The 23,483-nt window shown below is 61.2% G+C and overlaps 1 protein-coding gene across 7 annotated transcripts; it reads right to left on the reverse strand.

Annotated features, from left to right (window-relative positions):
• Nucleotides 1–1,122: 1,122 nt before the first annotated feature.
• On the reverse strand, nt 1,123–23,145 carry PDLIM2 (PDZ and LIM domain 2). Of its 7 annotated transcripts, none has more exons than XM_059696005.1 (14): nt 22,890–23,145; nt 21,389–21,483; nt 20,578–20,729; nt 18,444–18,513; nt 18,184–18,335; nt 17,948–18,026; nt 14,187–14,269; nt 13,886–14,031; nt 3,849–4,357; nt 3,370–3,510; nt 3,128–3,239; nt 2,922–3,034; nt 2,605–2,711; nt 1,123–2,038 (listed from the first exon to the last, which is right to left on the reverse strand). In XM_059696005.1, the coding sequence occupies exons 2-14, from the start codon at nt 21,479–21,481 to the stop codon at nt 1,939–1,941; spliced, it is 1,857 nt and encodes a 618-aa protein (XP_059551988.1). In that variant the 5' UTR covers nt 21,482–21,483; nt 22,890–23,145; the 3' UTR covers nt 1,123–1,938. The 7 variants fall into 7 exon arrangements, with proteins under 7 accessions (XP_059551988.1, XP_059551986.1, XP_059551987.1 ...); XM_059696003.1 differs by lacking the exon at nt 22,890–23,145 and adding an exon at nt 22,332–22,578; XM_059696004.1 differs by lacking the exon at nt 22,890–23,145 and adding an exon at nt 21,664–22,265.
• Between the last annotated feature and the right edge of the window lie 338 nt (nt 23,146–23,483).

Raw genomic sequence — 23,483 nt, forward strand, 5'->3', positions numbered from 1 at the left:
AGACACCCGGAACCACCACAGCCGCTGCAGCCGCCGCCACCGGAAGCGCCTCTCCGGAAGCGCGACCACTAGTCGGAAGCTGCCACCCTCCCGGATATAGTCCCTCCCTCCGCTCCACCGATCTCTCCCTTCCCCCACGCGAGCCTGCCGTGGGGCTCCTACCCAGGAGCGGAAGTATGCCTTCCCCGATCGGATGCGCGTTAGGGAGTTGCGCCGGGGTGGTGTCCTCGCTTAAATGTCCGATTAGAAAAATGAGCATCCGAGAATTGGTTCTTGGTCCAACGAGAGCTAAAGTTGGATTCCAAACCTAAGAAAGCACCGCACCTTGCCTCATTCTGGCAGATCCCAAGTTTGAAGCCAGTAGAGAAGCAAACCCTTCTGACCAGAGGAGGAGGAGGTCTGGTTAGTGGCCAATTCTAGGAGACCTTCCTATGTCTGACTCAAGCCAGTGACCCCCTCCCCAGCCCTGACCTTCCATTTAAGGCAACACACACCCACACTTCCCATCTACTGGTACCTGCAGATGATGCTTTTCCCCTTTCTCAATTAACGAAGAGCTAGGAATCTAACAAGCTATATAGTAAGATAAACCACCACAATATTTAGGTAGACATTTACAGAGTTCTCATAGACTTTAGTCTTCACAACAATGCTGGGGGTAATTAAGTCAGGAATTAGTGCCATCATTCTCAGATATGAAACCTGAGGCTTCAATGAAATGACTTGCTCAAGGTCTTGTTGATAATCAATGGCCATTTTAGTCCACATTACCAATTCCAGCCCCACCCCCCCTTGTCCCCTGATCTTCCCAACATCCCTCCAGTCTATCCACCCTCCAACACCCATACCCTCCCCTTCCCTGTTCATGTAACATTCACAAAGCTCTTTAAAATAGTTTAATCTTTTTTTTTAAAATATATTTTATTGATTTTTCACAGAGAGGAAGGGAGAGAGATAGAGTTAGAAACATCGATGAGAGCGAAACATCGATCAGCTGCCTCCTGCCCATCCCCCACTGGGGATGTGCCCGCAACTCAGGTACATGCCCTTGACCGGAATTGAACCTGGGACCTCTCAGTCCACAGGCTGACGCTCTATCCACTGAGCCAAACCGGTTTCGGCAGTTTAATCTTATTTTATCCTCAAAACAAACCTGTGAGGTAGGTAGGTCAAGCATCATTATACAATTTGGGAGATTAAGTGGGACGTTATGGCTCAGACAAGTTAAGGGATTTTGTGCAGGTGTAAAAGCTAGTGTGGGCCTCTGGTTTCAGCTCTGACGGGTAAAGGCTAGTAGGAAGCAAAACAGCTAACAAAGGTCACTCTGCTATTCCCCGTTTTCCCTAACCCTCTCATTCCTGGTGCAGTTTTCGAGGGCTCTGCTCTATGTGCAAGACTTAAAGCAAAGACACCCTTCCCTGTCCTGGGGCTTCCAATACAGGTATGCGGAGCAAAGCAGGACTCCAGGATCCGTAACTGTCCGTTGAGGAATGAAGGTCAGTCCCATCCTTCTGCAATTACCTCACCCAGAAGACCAACCCCTGGAGTGTGTGATTCAGGAGAGATGATTGGATCCAATAAGTTCACAACAGAGATACTGTATATGTATATCATGTTGCATACATACATATCTGCAACACACTGGACCCCAACAGATCACCATGCCGAAAGTGCTCCATGGATGCCTGATAAATTACTGCAGGGATTTCTGTCAGTCAGAAAGGCGCCCAGGAAATGCCACACCTTGGGGTCTCCCAGGGAACCGGGGCTCCTCTGCCAAGCTGCTCAGAGGAGAAAGACTCGGCTCTCGCCTCAGAGAGAAGGGCGAGCACCGGCAGCTTTTCCTGGCAGTGCCCCAAAACAGCAACGGGGCCAAAGGCAAAGAAGACTTCACTGCACACCCCTCCGGCCAGCGTCATGTCCCTGCACCAGGAGGTCTCAGGAGACAGAAAGGTGTTTTGCTCGTTGCTTCTTCACTACTAACGATGGCATAAAGGTCTTCCTGAGGGGACGACATGGAAGGTCCCTTGACTCAACTCTGTGAAAAAGGAAGGGAGGCCTTAGACTAGGAGAAGGAAACGAAGGTAACAATGGCCCAGAGTGGATCGGCATTGCGTCTCTGCGGTGGGGAGCCTGGGGATGGTAACTGACATGATGCTTCTTTCTCCTGGGGAATTATTCCGTGTGGAATCCTTTGTCTGTGTGTCCCCCGCCACACACACACACACACACACACACACACACACACACACACACACACCTTGCTTGCCCAGCAAACATGGGAAGGTGGCCTAAGTTTCAGCCTTGGGAGTTAAGGTCTTGCTGGGATGGCCTAAGGAGATCCCCCATATTCTAGTACTGGCTCTGCCACTGATTCATCCTGTGGCCTCGGGAAAGTGCCTGCCCCCCTTTCCCCGCCCTCCCCCAACCTCCTCATCTGTCGATGGGGAGTTTAAACTACTTCCTGTTTCTTCCAGCACCCTCCCCAAGACTGTTTATGTCACTCAGATTTCATAGGGACAAAGAGAACTAGGGGTACAATCTCTCATCCTGGTCCATCGGGCTCCACCCTCTGCCCTAACTGAGCTGGGCCACAGTACCCACCTGAAAGCAGGGCCATTAGGAGGGGCAGGAGGCTCAGGGTGTTGAGGGCTCTTCCAGCGAATCCGATTGAGAAGGACCTTGACCTTGTTCCAGTGGGAGAGATCCCGCTGAGCAGAGAATGAGGGGGTCACCACAGAGCCCCACCCCACAACATACCCCATACTACCAGAGGCAGCTGTCACCACAGTCCGCAGAAGTCACCTGCTCCAAACAGGAATCCTCTCATTTTCCCAGAGTTTCTGGCCTTTAGGGTATCCACACAAGCCAACCACCCGCACCTCCACCTGTCACCTGCCCCACACATATCCATCACCTACCTTGTGACTCTGGGAGGACTGCAAGGTGTGAGCTGGTTCTGCTGGGACTCTGGACAGCCTGAAAGGGTTGGCACTGGGCACCCCTACCTTTGGGAGTGAAGCTCCTTTTTCGCCTTCAGAGAGAGAATCGGGTTACCCAGGGCTCAGGGGGTCTGCCTGGGGCCCTGGGCAGGCAGAGCACAGAGGGAGACACAATGGCCCCATACCTGTCTCCTGAGTCTGGCTGAGCAGCTCCCGTGACCCCCGCACCTCACTGCCTGGGGCATGAGAGGGTGGAGGTGAAGGGGCCAGAGTCGACTCCTCCTTCTCTACAGGGCCCTGTGTACAGGAGAGAAGGGCAGTCAGAGCCTGAGCAGAGACCTAGGCTGTTCTGAAGGAAGCCCTGGTGCCAGGAGTCCCCCCACTCACGTGCCCACCCACTTGCCTGGTTGCCACGTGGCTCGCTCACCCCAGGGGGCCTCTGGGGTTGCAGTTGCAGGTGCAGTTGCTGCAGCCTCACCATCTGCTCCAGCACCAGGCACAGGTGTTCCAGGTAGTGAAGACCCTGCCCGGGAGGGCAGGCCCGGGCTTCAGGCCCCATGCCCCTCCCCTGTAGGGCAGAGTAAGGGTGGGGAAACTTGGACTCAGTCAGACTCCCACCCTTGGCAGCCATCAGATGGGAGCAGAACAGGCAGGGAAAGGAGGATCATGCAACCAACTGGCCTCCCAATGCCCAGCCAGCCGTGGTGCCGGGCAAACCTCATACCTGCCCACCTCCGCACAGCTGGGAGTGGGGTGAGGCCAGAGCTGAGACACAACCCATGATTAGGGACAGAAATGCCCCACCCCAAGAGAGCTCCGGGGAGAAGAAATGGGGAGCCCCAGCACCCCCCGGTGAAAGGGCCATCGCCATCCCACTCTTCACCCAGCCTGAGAGGGGCCACTCACCACCTCTGTTTTTCCCAGGCCTGCCTCTCGGTCAGTTTCTGCGTTGGTGGCCCCCTGGTCCCTTGCTCCAACAGGGGGCATGTCATACTCAGGCTTCCTTGTAGGCTTCCGGGAGCGGTGGTGGTGTGACAAGCTGGCAGGTGAAGTCGGGAGCTGGCTGGACCGCTCCAGCACCCGCTCTAGCTTCTGGCTGGCCAGGAGCCGGCCCAGGTGGGCAGAAGGCTCCATGGGCAGGGCCAGGGGCTCAGGGCTCCCCACGGGCTCTGAGTCCAGGGAGTCCTGAGAAAGGCGTGGAGAGATGGCCCAGGAGCTGTCCCCAACGGCCATCTCCACTCCCGAGTCCAGGAAGGCCAGTTTGGGAAGCGGCACCTGTGTCCGGAGACCTTTCAGCTCGCCATCCCCCTCCCAGGAGTCCGATGAGCACTCTCCGCAGGCGTCCGGGATCCGGCGGTAGGAGCTGGTGACTCCAGGCACTACACACCCTCGTGCCAGCTTCTCGCCAGCCCCACCTGCAAGGAGAGGGATTCGGGCAGGGCAGGCTGCCCCCACCGCCCTCGCATTCCTGGCAGCTGAGCGCATTCCGCGGGGAGGCGTGGCTGGGCCACAGGTGAAGGGAGGAGCCTGCAGGGCAAGCCCCGCCCACCTCCGCAGCCCCGCCTGGAGCCGCTCGGCGGAATTCCCACCGCAGGAGTTGTTAGTGGTCGCAGCCAGCAGGGGTGGGCAGTTGGGGCGGGTTTCCTTTCATCAGTCCCTGGGACGGCCCCTCTTCCTTTGAGGAGGGGGTGCTTCCTCCCGGGGGCCCCTGCACTCCTGCCCCTAGGTCTGCCTTGAACCTCCAAGCCCTAAGTGGGGAGCTGAAGCTTCGCCCACTGCTCCCCAAGGCGGGGTATGACTGCACCCCCTCAGGGCGAGGGGAAGGGCACAGAGACCGAAGCCTGGGCTGCAGCCTGGCACCGGGGGGCTGAGGAGCTCTCCTGGAGCTGAGGGGGGGGGGCGGGGGGGTACAGTAATAGCCCGACCAGGTGGGGCTTTAGTTCTTTTAAGTGAGAAAGAGTGAGGACTCTGGAGAGTTGAAAAGAAAAAGCTTAAACAGAAGAAAGGGAAGTAGGGGGGTAGGAGGAGCCGTCGCTTTGTCACCCACTGTCACCTGGTGCCAGGCCCTCCTACCATCTGGGCGCCCCAGTTGGTACTGAGGTGCAGAAACAGACTGGCGAGGGTGGAGGGCTCTCCACGTCTCCCAGGCGGCCCCGGGGCTGGGCAGGCAGGGGGCCGCCAAACTCCCCCCCCCCGCCCCCCGCTGCACGGGGGAAGGGGCCGCCGCCGCCCAGGGGCTGTCACACGGCTGCGGGGGCGGGGCCGGCGGAGCGGGACCCAGAGCGGGGGTCCGAGGGGAGAGGGACGGAGGCGCCGACGATTTAACGCCCACACTCAGGGTTTCCCAGGGCCAGGCGCGGTCACTCGACCGTCCACGGGGCGAGGTCGCGCGCCCGGGGCGCAGACGGGGTCGGGGGTGGGGGTCGGCGCTAGGGCGGAGGCTCTGGCCGCCTGGGGGTGGCGACTCACCCGGGCCGCCGCCGCGCGGCTCCACGGCGAAGGCGCGCCGCCGGCCCAGCATGGCCCCGCTGCCCGGCCGCTGCAGCCGCGGAGGGCTGTCCGCCCGCGGCCCCCGGACGCTCCCTGCGCGGGGGGAGGAGGGGCGCGGCAGATAGAGGCGCGCAGGTGTGCGGGGAGCGGGGCCCCAGTGTTGGCTGCATGCGGGTGAGGACCCTGGTCCGCTGCCCTTCAGCCCGGGCAGCCCCGCGCTCCCGCCCCGGCCCGGAGCCCCGGCCTGGGGTCCCTCCGCGTCCGGGTCACACGCGGAGCCCGCCTTCCTGCAGCCGAAACGCCGCGGGCGGGCGGGGCCGGGGCCGGGGCCGGGGCGCGGAAGGAAATGGAGCCCACGTGCCGCCTGGGAGGGCCTGACCGGGACGCGGACGCCCCGCGCTCCCCGCTGTGCGCCTGGGCCAGTCACCGCCACCCGAACCCGGCGCGATGAAACGGGGGATGAAACGGGGGATGCCGTCTGCCCGGGGAACTCCTTTCCGACAAAGGCGGAGCGCCGGTCCCCGCCAGCCCCGAACCCCTCCTGGCCCCACCCTCTTCCTCACCGGGGACCCTACAGCTGGGGGTGGCGGGGACTCAGGACTGGGGACCCAGTGAGCCAGGGAGACTGGCGAGCGGCCTGGGGCGGGGCTCCCCTGTCCCCAGCCCAGCCTTTTGCCCACGGGATTCAACACTGTCACCCACCACCCTCACCGCAGGGCCTGAGGGGGCTGGGAGCCCAGGCGGCTGCTGGAGTGAGGCAGCCTGTGACCAGGTGGGCTGGTGGCCTCTGAGGAAACCTGTCCTCCTGAGGGAGGTGACCTGGCTGGGGAAATGCCAGCAGGACCCAGTGCCCTGCAGCAGGCGAGGAAGCCGGTGGGCGGCAAACCTGCCCCTGAGCCGGTAGGGCGCCTGGGAGGAGGTGGCTGGTACCTGGGAGCGAGGGAGATGTCTGCCCACCTCCTCTGCTCCTGGTTCCCTCCTACCCTTTCTCAAACACCCTACGCAGGAGCCTTCATCAGGGAACCAACTACAAGATTCTAACTTTATAAGATCAAGAAACAGGCCTCCAGCCAAGCCCAGGGAAGGAGGAATGATGGCCAAGTGCTTGAATTACTGACCATGCCTAACCCCTGGTTTTCAGCCAGGCAAGCCCTTCCCCACTGGCCATGGGTCCCCTGGGTTGCCCCCTCCAGCCCTATCCTCGCCCTATTCCTCTTTTTTAAAAAATATATTTTATTGATTTTTTACAGAGAGGAAGGGAGAGGGATAGAGAGTCAGAAACATCGATCAGCTGCCTCCTGCACACCTCCTACTGGGTATGTGCCCGCAACCAAGGTACATGGCCTTGACCGGAATCAAACCCGGGACCCTTCAGTCCGCAGGCCCACGCTCTGTCCACTGAGCCAAACCGGTCAGGGCCCTATTCCTCTTTCTCATACAGAGAGGGAAACAGACCACTGGGCCCGCCGGAACCGCTTTATGCAAATCAAACAGCATGTGTGGTACCAAACCCCAGCCTTGCCAGACCCCAGACTGCCCTCGGGTAGGAGGTTAGGAGGGCTGGCTAGTCAGTCAGGTGGCTCCTCCCTCCAAAGTGAGAGGGTGGGAGGGAAGGAGGGAAACTTTGCCAGAAATCACCCTGAACGTGGAGAGTATGGGGCCACATTCCAAGCAGCAGTCTCCTCGGTGACTCAGGGCAGGAATGTGTCTGGAGCAGGAAGCCAACCAGCAGGAAGGCAAGGCCTCCGCACAAGGCCCTGTGTGGCCTCAAAAGAACACGCCCCCCCCCCCGCCCCCAGTGTACACTCCACTCCAGACCATGTGGACAGGCCATGCCCTCATGGCGCTCATGGTGATGGGGATACCTTGATGTGTGTGTGTGTGGGGGGGGGGGTTGGGGGGGGTTATACACATCCCTCCCATCTGCCTTCTGCTGCCCTGACGGCAGCCCCGGCCCCCACATGACCACCCCCACGGTCTCTCCTTCACCCTGACCTCTGCAGGAGACTCATCTCCCTCTGAGTGATGCTTAAAGGCAGGGAGAGGCAGCACAGCCACCCCATCCCTGCCCACCTGAGGGGTGAGCAGCATCGCGAGTTCCTGTGACAGGTGGTGGCAGAGCAGTCACCCCTCAGGCTGAGGCCGGAGGGGTGTGACTGCCCCTTCACCTCCATGGGGAAGTCCCAGCTTCACGTCTCCTGCAAGCTCAGCACTGAGCGAGGCCCTGAGGGACCATGGGCCACGCTAAGCGCCTGGAGGCAGCTCCTGCCACACGAGAGATGGCGGGGAGCCCTGCTGGCCTCCTCTGTGGCCTGGAAGGCTGCCTCTGGTCGTGGAGGGGCAGGAGCACCCCCACCCCTGGACAAGCCAGAAACCGGGAGTCTGGCTCCGGGTTCCTTCCCTGGCCCTCTCCCCTTACCAGCTAGGAGTCCTCCCACCAGGCACTCATCCTCCCTGTCCTCAGTTTCTTCACCTAGAGACGAGGATGGTAACAGTACCTCCCTGGCACTTTAGAACATGTAGCTGTGGAACTTTGGGAAAGTTGGGTTCTCGTCTCCCACTGAAGAGGGTAGTATTAGATACTCTCCCCGGCCACTCCTAACTCCCATCTGTCCTCATTTCTGAAGCGATTCCCCCAAATGCAGAGAAATCGAAGGCGGGCACTGCACTGGACAAACTGCAGTTGCATAATCGGGTGGTCTCCCCCACCCCATGTCTGGCCAACCCCAGCCTTCTCTGCTGACACACAGGTTTGGCTAGTTACTCTATCTTCCACAGACGTTTTCTCCCAAGCTCAGGCTGGTGTGTGGCGGCAGAGAGTTCTGGAACTGTAACCCTGCAGCCCCTGGAGGGAGAGCTAAAGAGGTAGATTTTAGCTTGAACCCATCCAGCCTTTAAAGGCATTCAACCACTCCCAGGCATGCCCATTGGCAAGGGTCTCCCCTCCTGAGAACACCGTGGGCCAGCAAGGTCTGTTAGAGACAAGGATCTCACCACGTTACTATTGCAGCCCACCTGTTCCAACTTGTCACTTCCCTGCTTACAATTTTCAAAGTGTTCCAAGAGCCGTAAGGGGAAGTTGAAACCATTTCTCCTGGCATTCAAGGTTCCCGTCTCCCTTTACAGCAGCGGCTCTCAACCTGTGGGTCGCGACCCCTTTGGCGGTCGAACGACCCTTTCACAGGGGTCGCCTAAGACCATCCTGCATATCAGATATTTACATTACGATTCATAACGGTAGCAACATGACAGTGATGAAGCAGCAACGAAAACAATGTTATGGTTGGGTCACAACATGAGGAACTGTATTTAAAGGGCCAGAGGGTTGAGAACCACTGATTTACAGCCTTACTCAGTATCCCCTTCAGCCACTGCCCTAAACTGAGCATTCCCCTTGCCCTCGCCCCCGTCACTCGGCATTTCTCTCTTCCACCCGTCCAAGTCCTGGCCACACGGACGGCCCCTGCTCTGCACCCACAGGGCCGCCTGTGTGCGCCACATCAGCTCTTCAGCACTGTCGTCACGCCGCAGTATTTCATTCATGCCGCTCAGTTGCTGCCACTTGACTGTTATCTTCAGGAAAGCAGGAAAAATGCTAGATCTTTCTATATTCCCATTTTGCCGGAACCCAAGTATTTCCAGAGGGGTGAATTCCCCTTCTGTGAGTGTTCTCCCTGCCACGGCTACACCGGACACTGGGTGGTGCCCAGGTGGGTATCCCATTTCAGACCAGACCTCCTCTTGAGCCACAGAAAGCCTTGATCTTTCCTGTGAATATAAAGGCAGCCATCCAGGTAAACGTTGAGACAATTATACCAAGGTGTAAATTATATCAACAGGTGCCTGAGGAGGCAACACAGTCTCTGCCAAGATTCCTTCCAAAAGGAGCCAGATAGCACCCAGCACCCTCTGAAGCCCAGCTTTGATCTTTTCAGTGAAAATAGAGCTGAGGCTGCGCCCATCCCTCCGGCTGACTTGGGGGCAGGGTGAGTCTGAAGCACCCAGCAGCACCCGTGCGCCTTTCTGAAATGTCCTCTGGGATTAGAACAAGGCGGAGGGGGAGGCAGTCAATCACGCCAAAACTCTGGCAGGGACCACTGTCCCCTGCCTCAAACATAATACCTACCTCAAACATGCTGGCACTGGCCATGCACTTTTTTTTTTTTTAAATATATTTCTTTATTGATTTCAGAGAGAAAGGAAGAGGGAGAGATAAAAACATCAATGATGAAAGAGAATCATTGATTGGCTGCCTCCTGCATGCCCCCGACTGGGGATCGAGCCCACAACATAGGCATGTGCCCTTGGCCGGAATCGAACCTGGGACCCTTCAATCCGCAGGCTGACGCTCTATCCACTGAGCCAAACTGGCTAGGGCTGGCCATGCACTTTATATGTACTGCCAGGGGAAGGGGTGGCAGACCAACCCTGGCTTGGAGGTGAGGCCCTCGGTGGGTGGTGGTCCCTCAGGGTGGGGGCTCTGCTGGGTTGTCGCCTCCAGGCAAGGCTAGCCTGCAGCCTTGTCCCAAAGTGGTTCTGCTGATTATATTTCTCCAGTGGCTGAAGACAGCCTTAGAGAATGCAGGAGGTACTTCGGATCATGCCCCTCTGCCCATCCTCTGGGTAAGTCAGCAGGACTGGCAGCCTCCACAGCAAAGGGCACAGAGCACCAGCCCAGCCAGTGGTGGCAGAGCCGGGGACGGCACGGAGATGGGCGTGGCAGAATGGGCCTGGGGCTGCCTCCTGTGCCTCGGCTGCCCACCCTCCAGCATCCCTTCCCCTCCCCGGGCTCCCAGGCAGAAACCCATTCCTGCAAACCACCAGGGGCCATCCAGTAAGACAGGCATCTTTACAAAGGGGCCCAGGAAGAGCAGGACCCCCAGCTTCATCAGCTGGTAGGGCAAGGGGTGGAGGGAGGGGAAATCCTATCTAATAAAAGAGTGATATGCAAATTAACCATCACTCCACGACAAAGATGGCTGTGCCCCTATGGCCAGGGTGGGACACTGGCGGCGTCACCCCAGCAATGCGAGCCCAGCATCCGCACCCTGGCCACACTGAGGAAGGGGAGGGGCTTCTGGCCAGAGGCCCAGGTGCGGGACGCTGGGCTCGCCTTGCCCTGGTGACATGAGCCCAGCATCTGCGCCCCAGCCGCATGGAGGGAGGGGAGGGGCCCCGGCCTCGTGGAGGGAGGAGAGGGGCCTTGGGCCATAGGCTGAGGGCGAGGGACGCTGGCATCGTTGCAGGCCGGGCTGAGGGACCCACCGCGCCCCCCCCACTGTGCAGGAATTTCGTGCACCGGGCCTCTACTATGTGAATAAAGCCCTTGCTCCCAGCAGTAGGGAGAAGCCAGGGAGGAGAGGACAGGAAGGAGGGGCAGCTCCTTTATTTTGTCCCCGTATATATATTTATTGAGCTCACGTCAGGAACTTTGCACCATGAATACCTCTAGCCTGTGACCCTCCCTTCTCCTAGATACTAATCTCCACGGCCCAGCCTGCCTAACCCCTGCTGCTCAATGGTGACTGATGCAGAGATTGTCCACCTCAGAGATTGGTGCAGAGGCTGCCCAGCAGGGAGAAGTGCGAGTATCTAGCAAAAGCCTGGGAAGGTAAGACAGGCCCCAGCCTCCGGCCTCACCCAGTGAGGGGGAAGGGGCCCATCACCCACCATCGCCCTTCCATGCCAACTTGTTATTGGCATGGCCCTGGCGTGGAGGTGCCTGCAGAGTCCGGAGGTGTGCTCAGGCCTGGGAGGTGAGGGCTTTAGGTGCTGAGTATCGCTGGCGGGCATGCTTCTCGCAGTACAGCTCATCCCCCACCCAAAAGTGCCCACGCATCTTCAGGTTCAGCCCGCAGTCCGCACAGGTGTAGCAGCCAGGGTGGCGGTACCTCCCCTCCTGGATGCGCACGGCCTGGTTCCTGAGGGAGGGGGGTCGGAAAGCCGTTCATTAGCCTGGGGGGTGGAAAACCGGAGCCAGGCGTGCTGCTCCCCAGAGCCCAGAGGCAGGACCTGGGAAGATCCCCAAATCTGACTCTTCACCCCCCATGCCTGCCCTCAGGAATCTCACTTCAACAGCCCCTAGCCCCAGAACCCTAATAATAATAATAAAGTCATTCCTCTCCCACAAAAGGCAGGTAAACTCCATCCTGTATCTCCTGGGTTGTTAATGGAGCAGTGGTTCTCAATATGTGGTCCCAGGTGCCAGGACCACAGCATCGCATCGTCTGGGGACAAGCTGGCAAGGCAAGCTCTGGGGCCAGGGTCCTGCTGAAGAGGAAAGTAAGGTGCAGGCCCAGCAGTGTTGCCACAAGCCCGGGGCCCTGGGCTGCTCTTCGACATGGGACACAGTCCGCTGTCAGTGCAGCAGCGTGGGCTCTCCCATTCTGCAGATGGAACACTGAGGCCCAGGGAGCGGAAGGGATTCGCCCAGAGTGAGTCATCTGCCCCTCCACACTGCACGGAACAACTTTTTCCAGGGGAGCCTTTCAGCAATTTTCCAGAGAACGTGGCTGCACTGCGATGCCACCCACTGAGAACAATGAACCTGCCTCTGGAAACTTCATCCTGTTCCAACGGAGGTACAGGAGGGGTGAGAGCAAGGTTTCCCCGGAGGAGGCTCCTCGTCTAGAGGCAGATCTCCAGAGACTGGGAGATCATGCAGATAAACCAAAAGCAGTAGCATGTCTTCCTCCACCTCCACCGGGAGGGGGACAGAAATCAGGGGGGAGGGGGAACGGCAGGACAAAGCCAGTCGGGCCTCCTGCGACGGCTCCACTTGTCACTGTGCCCTCCAGGGACCCTGACGGGTTGTTCTGTGCAGCCCCCTCTGGGAAGCACCCTGTGCCCTGCCCCGACCCTGCCTCCCAGGCGGCCAGACTCACGCAATGCTGGTGCTGCACTTCTCACACGTGTGGAGCTTGGGCGGGGTGGCCGGGGCCCGGAGGGTGGGCAAGGAGGACTGGGGGCTCAGGGAGCTGGGCAGGAAGGCAGGTGTGCCACCTGGGAGGAGGGAGGGCAGACAGACACATCAGAGCGGGCCCACCGCAGCGGCGGGCTGTTTACGCACACTCCGCCTGCTCCAACACGCCGCCAGGACTCACACTTGCAGGCGGGCCTCTGGGGTGGCACCAGGCGTGAGCGTGGGGAGTGGAGGAAGGAAGCGATCCGGCAAGATCCCTGGCTGAGGCTGGGCAAGTGCAGGAAGCACACGGGAGGCTGCCTGCCCAAGCCAAGGAGCAAGCTGGGAGAGCCTGCTCGGTGCCTGACCCAGCAGGCCAAGCAGACCGCTCCCTTCGTGCAGCCCGTCGTGATGATGTTAATGGGCAGTGATAATGGGCGATAACCTTTGTACAGTTTTCAAAGGGCTGTTACGTGCATTACTGCCTCTGAGCTTTGGACCACGCTCAGATGAAGCACAGATATTACGAGGCAGGGACGGTCCCCACTTGCAGCTGATGTCACCACCCATCTGCCTCTCCCTCCAGGGGCCCGCCAAGGGCTCAGGGTCACACATTTTCAAAACTGGCTCCACCCCAACCCCTGCCTCTGTGCACACCCCTAGGAACCAGACGTCAGAGTTGGAAACAGCCACCAGGTGTTAGGGATCCTGCCACTCACATACTTCTCCTGCCCGGCCCATCCTCGCACTCCCTGATGCCACTGTCCAGGCCAGGCCTCCCCATCTCTCCCCTGAAGCAGGACAGTGGTCCCTCCACGGGAACGCCTGCAGCAGCCTCCGGTTCCTGGGAGCCGGGCGGGCCTGGCAGCCCCAATAAACGGAGCTAGCTCTTCATGGACAGACATGGGCCTTGACCACCTTTCCTCTCCACACTGTGCACAGGGCCGGTCCACGGGGGGCACGGCAAACGTTCGGCGGGAGCCCGGATCGCCTGAACTGCTGCCTTCGGCATCGCAGGCGCCGCCTACATTCATTATCTAACTGGCCCTCCTGGGTTAGGCCACTCCGAAGCCTGGCACTCGAGGCCTCACAGCCAGGACTTCACTCCCAGGGCCACCTCCCTGCTGCCAGGCCGCTGTCCTCTGCTCCCACGGCCAAGAGCTCTCGCCTGCCGGCCTCCACATTCCGCAGCCGGCCGGCCACCGTCTGCAGGCTGCTTGGTAAAGGCTTCATCTTTCTTCAAGGACCACATCCAATCCCTCTTCCTCCACGAAGCCCTCCCCAGAGACCCCCCCCCCCCTGTTGTTCCCTTGGCAGTTTCCTGATCCCAGCTGGACCTCTGAGGGCGCCCGGCAACCCCCGACTGCAAGCTCCTTCAATGCAGGACCTGTGGTCTCAGTGCCCCTGGGTGCCTGCCCCCTGGTGAGCACTTAGGAATCACTAGGCCAATAAGCTGTCCACCCAGGGCCCAGGGGTGTCCTGGGGAACCTACTTCCCCTCCCGAACCACCGCCACCACCCTGCCCTGCTGCCACCACCCCCGGGGGCCTCACCTCTCTCCTCGGCCTCCAGGGCCTCCTGCAAGAGTTTGAAGGAGCTGGACTGCCGGGGGGCCATCCGCCCCTCACGATTCTCCTGCAGCATCTTGAAGACCTCCGAGTCCTCTCGCAGGAGGTGGCTTCCCCTCTCCGAGTCCATACTGTGGGGATGGGAGGCAGCCAGGAGTGAGGTCCGGTCCGGTGTCAGGACAAGCTGCCTGGACTTAGAGAGGCAGGGGCCCCTCCATCCCTCTCTAGGAAGCCAGTCCCTCCTAGTCCTCCGAGATCCCACCCTCCCTCCAAGGCTCGCTGGTACCTGAGTCTGGGGCTGGAGGGCCGGGGGCCCGGGGAAGGCGGCAGCACCAGCACTGCCGAGTCGCCAGCGAGGCCGAGGCCAGTCTGTGGGAAGGAGAGGCACCAGGGGAGGAGTCAGCGCTGGAGCCTTCGGCCAGCACACCAAGGCTGGCTATTCCCAGGCCCAACACCAGAGGGCCCCCCTCCCCGTCCCCCTCCATGGGAACCCGACCAGGTCACCGGACTGTTCCTATGCGCCCGGCGGGGAGGGAGGCAGCACCCAGCTATGGAGGTGTGAGGGCTCTGCAAGGGGACTGGGTGGGAGGGGCAGGATAAAGATAGGGGGTGACAACCAGCTAAATTCAGACAAAAAACAAATTCCTCTGTTATCTCGGGCCACGTGTTTGGAAAGATGTTGCATGTTGGGGCCTGTCTGCTCTGACAGAACAAACGAAGAAGCCAGCCCTCTGCCCCGAGGAAAAGGCAACATAAAGGGGAGGAGGGAAGAGGCCAAGCCCCCTCTGGGAGTCGGGGCTGGAGCTGCACAAAGGACCTCTCACCCACAGCGCTGGTTCCCTTCTAGGAGGGCCAGGGTCTGGGCCCACCAGCCTCTCCAGGCCGCCCTGGGAGGTCTGGTCCTGCCCCGGGCAGCCTTGGGGAGCCAGGGTGGTTCTGGGCCCACAGCCCAGCAGCAGTGCCCTCTCCCTCCCCCGTGTGCACCGTCCATCTCGGGCTCTTACACCTGCTCTCCACGTGGGCATCTCCCTTCCACCACTGTTGTTCCGTTCCCGCTCCTCCCCATCCCCATGGAAAGGAGAGCCTGAGGCCCCAGGCAGCCATGCTAGGGCAGTTTCCTGGAAAGCCAAATCCCTCCGTTTTAAAATTCAAAGTCAGGAATGAATCATGGGGTTGAGTGAAAAACCTGCATGAGTTCCTAAGCTAAAGGGGGAACATCAGAATCTTGAGAAGACAGCCCTAGACCCTCTCCCTGCCTCTCCCACCAGCCCGCGTGCCTCTGCGGGCAAGCCTTCCACAGTGAGGCGACTCAGCTCACAAGGGCAGCAGCTGGGATCGGAGGCAGGGCTGGGAGTCCACAGCCCTGAACCTGAGTGCCCAGCTGGTGCCAGGTGGTCGAGAGAGGACGTTGAGAAAATGTCCTCAGGAATGACGTCCAGCACCAGCTAGTGACTCAAGAATGATATCCCATCTCGCTGTCCCAGACAGGCTGGCACATGCCCTGGGCGGGCGGGGGGGGGGGGAACAGGACACTGGGCAGTGGGAGGGAGGGCTGAAATCCAGCCCCCGTTCCTTCAAAAGCCCAGCCCTCGTGTCAGCCAGAGGGAGAGGTGCTGTTCTCACTTCACATCTGCTCACCAAGGCTTCTGCCTCCCGGAAGGGCAACCCCCGTTTCCAGACGGGCACCATAAGGGCTGGTGGCGTCCTGCGCTTGGCCCAGCGCGGCCTCAGCCTGCTCAGGAGCCAGCAGCCAAGCCGCAGCCTCAGCAGACAGTCACCTCCCCCCCTCCTCCCTCCAGACCAGCACACCAGGTGGAGAGGCACCCAACTCCCTCCCTCAGAGCCACCGCCTTCCTCTTCCCCCTTCCTGTCAGCTCAGGAAGGACACCTGTCTCCACAGAGGCGACCTGTCCCCTCCAAGTCCAGAACACCTGCTCATCTGCCATCAGGAGCCGTGTGTGGCCAACACCTCCCAAAACGTGTTCTGGGTAACACAGGAGACAAATACTAGTGAGTGAGAGGCAGGGCAGGAGGGCGGCCACCAGCTTAGGAGATTAAATGTGCTTCTCTCTCCCCGGACTCTAGTGCTTTAAGGTGCTAAGGTGCACAGTGACACCACGAGGGAGCTAAGGGACTCTGTGACTCCCACACCACCCGATTTGTTTCACTTGTCGGCCAGAATGCACACTTAGTTGGGTTAGGAATTTCTGTTTTTCCGCCACTGCTTCCCCAGAGCCCAGAACCGTGCCTGACACACTGCAGCTGCTCGCTAAGTATTTGCTGAAGGCATGACAGGGGCCTCAGGTCAGAGCGAGAGGAAGGGGCTCATCCAAGGTTACACAGTGGAGGTGGGACTAGCCGTCCTGCCACCTCTCCCTGCCACCCAGCCCAGGGCGCCTCCCTACATGACTGGGGCCACTGGGGAGGTCCTCAGATCTTCCCATGCATCGGACCCCCGAGGACTCCTTAAAACAGACTGGTGCCCCACCCCCTGCCTGTGTCTGACTCAGTGGGTCTAGGCTGCAGCCTGAGGATTTTCACTTCTAACACGTTCCAAGGTGCTGCCGCTGGTTTGAGAGCCACTCCGTGTACCACCCAAATGCCCCCTTTGCCAGGGTTGGGGGCACCACAGGAAGGAGGCCAGGATGGGCCCGCCCTCTCCAGCCATGGCCTAGGACAGTGGTTGGCACACTGCGGCTCGGCAAGCCACGGCTCGCGAGCCACATGCGGCTCTTTGGCCCCTTGAGTGTGGCTCTTCCACAAAATACCGACTTCTGCGCATGGGCCACGATGCTTCAGTCGCACTGTACATGCGCGCCCGCACGTGGTATTTTGTGGAAGAGCCACATTCAAGGGGCCAAAGAGCTGCATGTGGCTCGCGAGCCGCGGTTTGCTGACCACGGGCCTAGGATAAGCTTGTTCCACTGCTCATCTGCTTCTAACCTAAACCCCTACCGGGTCCGACCTCCTGACCCTCCAGCAAAACCCCTGACAAAGCCTTCTGAGGCCACCCCAGTCCACACTCATCTCCCGCTCCAAGAAGGCCTCCTGCTTTTCTAATTAAGACCATACTGTTTAGTGCTTAATTGTTCCAAAGCTGTTTCGCATGTTTGTCTTATCTCCACAGCTACATTTAAAACTGTTTGAAGGGATCTCATGGAACACATCGTTATGCCCACAGGCCTGGCGGGCCACTGGGCAGGCCCACAGCCGGTCGCCTGGGACCCCGATGCAGCCCCCAGAGGGCCCCCTTCCTTCTCCAGAGCCCCCGGTCTTAGTACCCTCCCCTCGCCACCCCCAAGGCTCTGCTTTCTGGAATGCAGATCAACCGGAGTTCGGATTCCAGCAGCTGGGCCTCATCCCCTTCACCCCAAAGGCTGAACATGCCCCCCCCCAACTCTGCCCCCGGCAGCTGTGGCCCAGAGCAGTTGGCCGCCTCACTCCCTCACCTCTGCACCCGGCCCTTAGAGAGGAGAAACACCACCAAGGGGGGTTGGGCTGTCACTAGTGGACAGTGGGACCTGGGGTGGGAGGCCCCCCAGGAAGGAAGGCGGGGTGGGGCAGACAGACAACGGGCCAAGTGCCACTTCAGGCAGAACCACAGTCCCACTGGGTTCCCTGGGCTGAGCCCGAGGGAAAAGAAGGGGATGGGGTGGTGGAGGGGGGCAGGCATGGGGCTGGAATGGGGAGGAATGTGTGCGAGGGATGCAGCCAGAGCCAAAGGGAACCATCCCAACAACAGCAGCAAAACTATGTCAGTCGCAGCCCAAGAGAAACACTCGAGAAGGGAGGAAGCCGGCAGGAGGCAGGGAGGCGGCAGCGAGTGGGAGTGAGGTGGTGGGAGGCCACCTGGACCAGGGGGCAGGGCCGGAGCAGCCAACGTGACCCACCAGCAGATAGGATGACCTCCTGGCTGGAGAGAGGGGAGTGTCTGCTGCCAGGAGACAGGGGCCCACTGCCCAGGTGGGATCAGCCGCCTGCAGCCCCGTAGGCACCACTGACAACCAGCGGGCCTGCGAGGCTCTCCCCGCCCCCCAGTGCCCTCACCTGGCGGCGTCCGGGGTGGCCTCCATAGGACAGGCGGTCAGCAGCAGTGAGTCCTGGGTTGTGTGCCAGGCTCTGGGAACTGAATGGGGGAAAGGCACAGTGTGTGTGCCAAGCCCTCCCCCCTCCAGACTGCCCCAGGGAAACAGAGGGTGTCCCCATGTCCCCTGAACACAGCTATTGAGACCGAGAGGCCTGGCCTGGGCCTGGCAGCGGGGATGCCCACCCCCTGCACTCACCTTCGGCTCATCGCCGCCTCTCCAGCAAGGGCACGTGGGCTGGTGGGGGCCTGGGTGGAGAAGGGGCTGCATGGCTGGGGGCTGAGGGAGGCTGGGCTGGAACAGGAGGACCGGAGGGAGGACTGGCTGTCAGTGTGTGTCCTCACTGAGCCCTGTGGAGACAGGACCCTGAAGAGTGGTCTGCCCACCCCGGGGGCCCTGTCCCTCAGGCCTCCCCTCACTTCCGGTGCTGGGGCTCCAGGCTAAAGGCACCAGCCTACCTGGAAACGTGTGGCCAGCACCTCCATGGTGCTTTCCCCGTTGGTCTGTCCAGGAGCGGCGGCCTGGGACCTGAGGAGAGGACAGAGAAGGGGTGTCACAGGGGTCCTGAGACCCTGCTTAGCTGGTAGGGGCTGGGGATTTCAGCTGCCCCCACACCAGGTTCTCAAGACGAGTAAAATGTCCAAAGCATTCAGACAGTGGTTTGTCAACTTTCAACTTGGCCAAATTCAAAACCAATAACTATTGTCATCAGCCACCGTTATTTCTTAAAGAACAGTTTAGCACCAAAAAGTCAAAAGGAATAATTTCAGCAAAAACGTCCATAAATTCAATTTTATTAAAAAAAACTCCTCACGCTACCAGTATGCCCCTGTCTTTTTTTTTTTTTTTTTTTTTTCATTTTATCCAAACTTTGTCTCTGATCAGCATCAGTTTGGCAGATCAATTTGCGGGGAGACTGCTGATTTCATAAAATAACCCTACATCTTTGCCCATGGAGAACCTGACACCCAGAGAGGGAGAGCTGCCCAAAGTCCTAAAGCCCAATAAGTGGCTGGGCCAGCTGCCCACGGTCCCCAACCAGAGGCCTGTCCCTCACAGCTCGGCCGCTGTGGGTGCCTTTGAGAGAGTCAGTCCTGGTCCCTTCCACAGGCTCCTCCCCCATAAAACAAGGGTGGGGCTGTCCCCCTTCGCCAGGCAGGCAGCTGCAGGACCTAGAGACCAGCTCCCCAGCCAATCACCAAGGCAGCCAGCCAGAGGGCTCCCCTTCCGCCCCCTCCCAGGACTGTCCTCCAAAGCTCTTTCCTATAGAGCCAGCTGGAGCCCTAGAGACGCCATTGAGGGCTGAGAGCTGGCCGAGGAAAAGCGCCTGCCAGGACCCATCTCCGCTGCACCATTCCTGATGAGGCCACTTCTAGAGAGGTCAGCAGGAACCTCAGTCACCACACACCACGTCAGCCGCAGCCTCAGCCTCTCGGGCAGGGGGTGGGGGGTGCGGCTGTGAGGTCAGAGTGAGGGGAGCTTGGGTTGAGGCTCTAGCCCAGAGCACTGCTTCCTGCCATAGGGCTCTGAGCGCCTAAAAGGTCATGGAGGGTGGGGAGGGGGTGTCCAGGGAGGATTAAGAGGGGGCTGGGCAAAAAAAAAAAAAAAAAAGAGAGAAACAGGGAACCTTGACCTGCCCAACATGGAGCTGGAGGCCTGGGGGTGCTCAGCCAGGCTCACCTCCCTGAGGAAGTGATGGTGTCAGCAGCTCCCTGCCCCTCCCCCACCCCACTCTGCAGCCTCTTGTAGATTTTGGTCCCCTTCCCAGATGCCATGAGGTACTCCCCATCCTCCTCCTCTAGGTCCCACTCCTGCAACACTCCTGGGCCAGAGGAGCAAGAAGGAGTCACTGAAGGGGCTGGGGCTGCCCAGGGCATTGTGGGAGCCAGTTTCTACAGCCTGTGAGAGGGAGGGCCAGGAGAGGGCATAGAGTCAGGGCCCAGGGAGAGCCTAGCAGGGCAGAGAGGAAGAACCCGACTCAGATTCAAGGCCCTCCCAAAGGGCTCTCCTGGCTGGGGGAATCTCCCAGGATTCCTTTCCTGTGACTCACCAAGATGCCCCACCCTGGGGAACCACCTGTCCCCTCCCCCGCACCCCCCCCCCGCCCCCATCCAGGGCTCCAGGCTGCAAACCCCACTAGCCAGAAATCAGCCTTCACCAGCAAGGCCTTGAGAACCAATGGAGGGAGGGACAGAGGGGCTCTGGGGGGCGGGGGTTGGGGGGGAGTGAACCACCAAACTCCTCACCTCCCTCCCCCCAGCCCTACCTGAACAAAGGTCATGCCCTCTTGGAGGCAGAGGCCTGGGAGGCTCAGCCTAAGGCACACCTTTCCCTCTTCAACCCACTTCATGCCCACGCCCTGTAGCCCGCACACTTGGGAACCAGTCAAACCCGGGCATCCAGGTGGCTGATGCCAGCCTGCCCTACCTGTGGCTACATGCCCAGCCAGGCACAGGGACACCCCTCGGCCCACCCAGCTGCAGGCCTGCAGGCCAGGAGCCCGGGACCTTCTCAGGATGAGCTGAAAGGGCAGGTGGGGGAGGGCGGCCTCGCCGGGTGCTGGCCGAGGGGAGAGGAATGCCGGGGGCCTACCGGTCCAGCTGCAGCCGTAGGGGCGAGGGGCTCTGGCGGATCTTGCTCTGGGCCTCCGCGTGGAGCATGCCCTGGGCGTCCTCCCCATTGATGGCCACGATGATGTCGCCAGGCCGGAGGTCAGCAGCCTGGGCCTTGCCCCGCTCCGTTACCTGTAGGGGATGAGGTGCAGGCAGTCTGAGGTTCCCCTGCTCAGACAGTGGTGACAGGCAGGGAGGGAGGGGGGGATTCCCTCTGTCCTGCCCAAGAAACACAGAAGCTGGTTTGAACCAGGCTGACCTGTGTCCCCCTTTACTACCTCTCTCCCTGCCCTTCAGTATCTGCCCAGCTAATCAGCCAGTGCCCTCCGAAGCTGCATGGCAGCCCCTCTCTCCAAAGAGTATGTGATCACGGAATCTCAGGAACTGTGCTCGGAGATACTCCCAGACAGAGCCCTGCCAGTGCAAACCGGGATGTGCTGGCGACTGCCCGCCGCACACCAGCCCCCTGTGTGAATGCTGCCTGGCCCGGCCTGGGTCAAGGTGAAACTGCCAAGAACTGAGGGGCTCCACCTGAAAGGGCTACCAGCAGGTATGGGGTTGGCAACCAGCAGGCCCCTTGGCCCAGCTCCCTTTCACTACCCAGAAGCCTGCTCCTAACCTGGCGACCACATCCCGGTGGCAACAGGGTCCCAGCCCTCCCTGGACCAGCACTCCCAGAAGCAGACCTCTGGTTCCAGAACGAAAAAAGGAAAGGTGTCTGTGGGGGCCAGGTAAACAGAGCCAACCCTAACTATGGGGATGCCTCTTGCTCTCCCGGAGCCGGCCCTTACCTTGGTCACCATGATGGGCGTGTGGAAATCCCTGCCCCCAGTGATGCGGAAGCCCCAGGGCGCTGGCCCCATGACGTCCACAGTCAGCGCCATGCCTGAGGAAGAGGATGGAAAGGTGGAGCCTGACCCCGCCCCCCAAGGACAGTAGGGGGGGGGGGGAGGCAAAAGGGAGGAGAGGAGATGACAGGCCCAGGAGCAGCCTGTCAGGGGCCGGGGCAGGGGGTGGAGGAAATGACCAACTCCCTCCCTCACCCTCCAGTTGCACTTCTCCCCACCCTGGGAAGCCATGACTGCAGTTCCCCTTCACTGTGCTCAGCAGAGCAGCTCCCTGGGGGCAGGCGTCAGGGTGCCAGAGAGGGGTTTGCTGGGGAACTGGCGGGCAGGGGCCAGCAGGTGGTAGGCGATGGGCGATGTCGGCATTTCCTCCTCTCCCCTCCTCCACACCGGGCTAAGCCCCACTAGTGCTTGCTTCCGGTCCCCAAAACCCACAGCACAAGGTACTTCCTCCTGTTTGGGGGAGGGCAGTGCTGTGGGAACAGGGTGACAGCAAGGAAGCGGGTGGTACCACCAGCGTGAGGCAAGGTCTTCAGAGCATCCTCGGGCCACCTGCCGGCCCTCAGCGATGTGGTCTGGCTTGGCAAGCCTGGGCTTCCCACCTCCCCAAGGGGCCTGATGCCCTCTGAACAGCCCCAAAGGAGGATAAACTCATCCGCCAAGCTGGGCACAGCCACGCCCTGGTGCTGGCCAGCAGGGTGAGCCGACTGATGCTGTCTGTGAGCTAGGGCCGCCGGCTTCCCATCCACTGCCCCCTCCGTGGGCAAGGGCGTGTCCTTGCAGACCGGGCCCTTGTAGGATTTCTGGAGCCTGTAGGTCTGGAGTCAGGAGCCAACCCAGGCAGAAAGCTGCAGTGCCCGACTGGGGCACCACCCTGCCCAGCACCCACCCTGGAGCTGCCCCTGGGGAGGCCCAGAGACTGCAAGAGCTGCCCACATCTATCCAAGGGCACTGAGGCCACCTCCCCGCGTTAAGGGGCCCGTGGGGCGCGCGCCCTGGCCATTGGGCAGCCTGCCCTCTTCCTCGCCCTGTGGCTTCCTCTTTGTCCAGGCTGAGCTTCGGTCCCTCCCCAGGACCCTGGCCGGCGCAGGCTGCGAGCACGCCCTGGTTCCCGGACCTTTGAGCCGGCCAGTGGACTCCGGGAGGTACCCAGCCCGTCAGCCCGGCTCGCCCAGTTCCGGCGCCCTCTGCACTCTGAAGCCCAAGTACCCGCGGGCCGGGGGCTGGAGGACCGCGCCCGGGACAAGGAGGCCCAGCCAGCGGGGGGCGGAGGGGGGGGGGCCTCCGCGAGGCGAGGCTCCGGAGAGGGGCTGGGGGCGCAGGAAAGGCCCGGGCGCGGAGGGGCGCCCAGGACGCGGGCGCGCAGAGCCCCGAGAGGCCGGGAGTCAGGAGGCCGCGGGCCGCGCGAACCGGGCGCAGGTGGGCGCGCTCCTCTGGCCCCGCTCACCTGTCGGGCTGGGCGGCCGAGTCCAGGAGGCGAGGGAGGGAGGGCGAGGAGACACCGCGGCTCCCGCTGCTGCCGCCGCCGCCTGCCCGGCTCTGGGCAGAGCAGCCCGGGGCTCCGGGACCTGCCTCCGCCCATGTGATCCCGGGGCCGCCCCTGCCGCCGCCCCGGCCGGGAAGCCGCCTCCTCCACGCAGCCCGGCCCCAGCGCTGCCGTCTGGTCCGCGCCCCGCTGGAGGGTCAGGGGGGGGTGGCTCTCCCTAGAGCAGCCAGAGAGGCTGCGCCCGTCCTCCCCGAGGTGCGGCGGCCCCTCCCTCCCCCCCCGCAGCGGAGTTGTTCTGGCGGCGGCGACTGGCCCTACTCTGTGGCCAGCTGAGCCCTCCGGGCCGGCTGCCCCGCCCCCTTCAAAGGGCCTGAGGCCGGGGCGGGGGCGGGCCGGCCACTCGGTCTGCGGTCTGCCGGCCCTTCCGCCCGCTTCAGGCTCCCACGCCGGTGCAGATGCGGCCCGACACCCACAGATCCCAAACGGGGCCGCCCCGCCCCCTTCCCGAGGCCAGAGCCTGCGAGGGGCAGCGGCGCAAAGCTTCCCGCTGGAGAT

Source organism: Myotis daubentonii, chromosome 5 (assembly GCF_963259705.1).
Source record: "Myotis daubentonii chromosome 5, mMyoDau2.1, whole genome shotgun sequence".
NCBI classification, from domain to species: domain Eukaryota; kingdom Metazoa; phylum Chordata; class Mammalia; order Chiroptera; family Vespertilionidae; genus Myotis; species Myotis daubentonii.

Bases quoted from the DNA above. Each gene is read 5' to 3' on its own strand.
- PDLIM2 (XM_059696003.1), bottom strand. From the start codon at position 22,380: ATGTGGGCAGCTCTTGCAGTCTCTGGGCCTCCCCAGGGGCAGCTCCAG. The intron at 21,484-22,331 runs GTGGGTGCTGGG...CCTCTTCCTCAG, and splicing joins TCCCCAGGGGCAGCTCCAGG to GCATGGCGCTGACTGTGGAC. The intron at 2,712-2,921 runs GTAGGTGATGGA...TTCTCTGCTCAG, and splicing joins AGTCCTCCCAGAGTCACAAG to CGGGATCTCTCCCACTGGAA.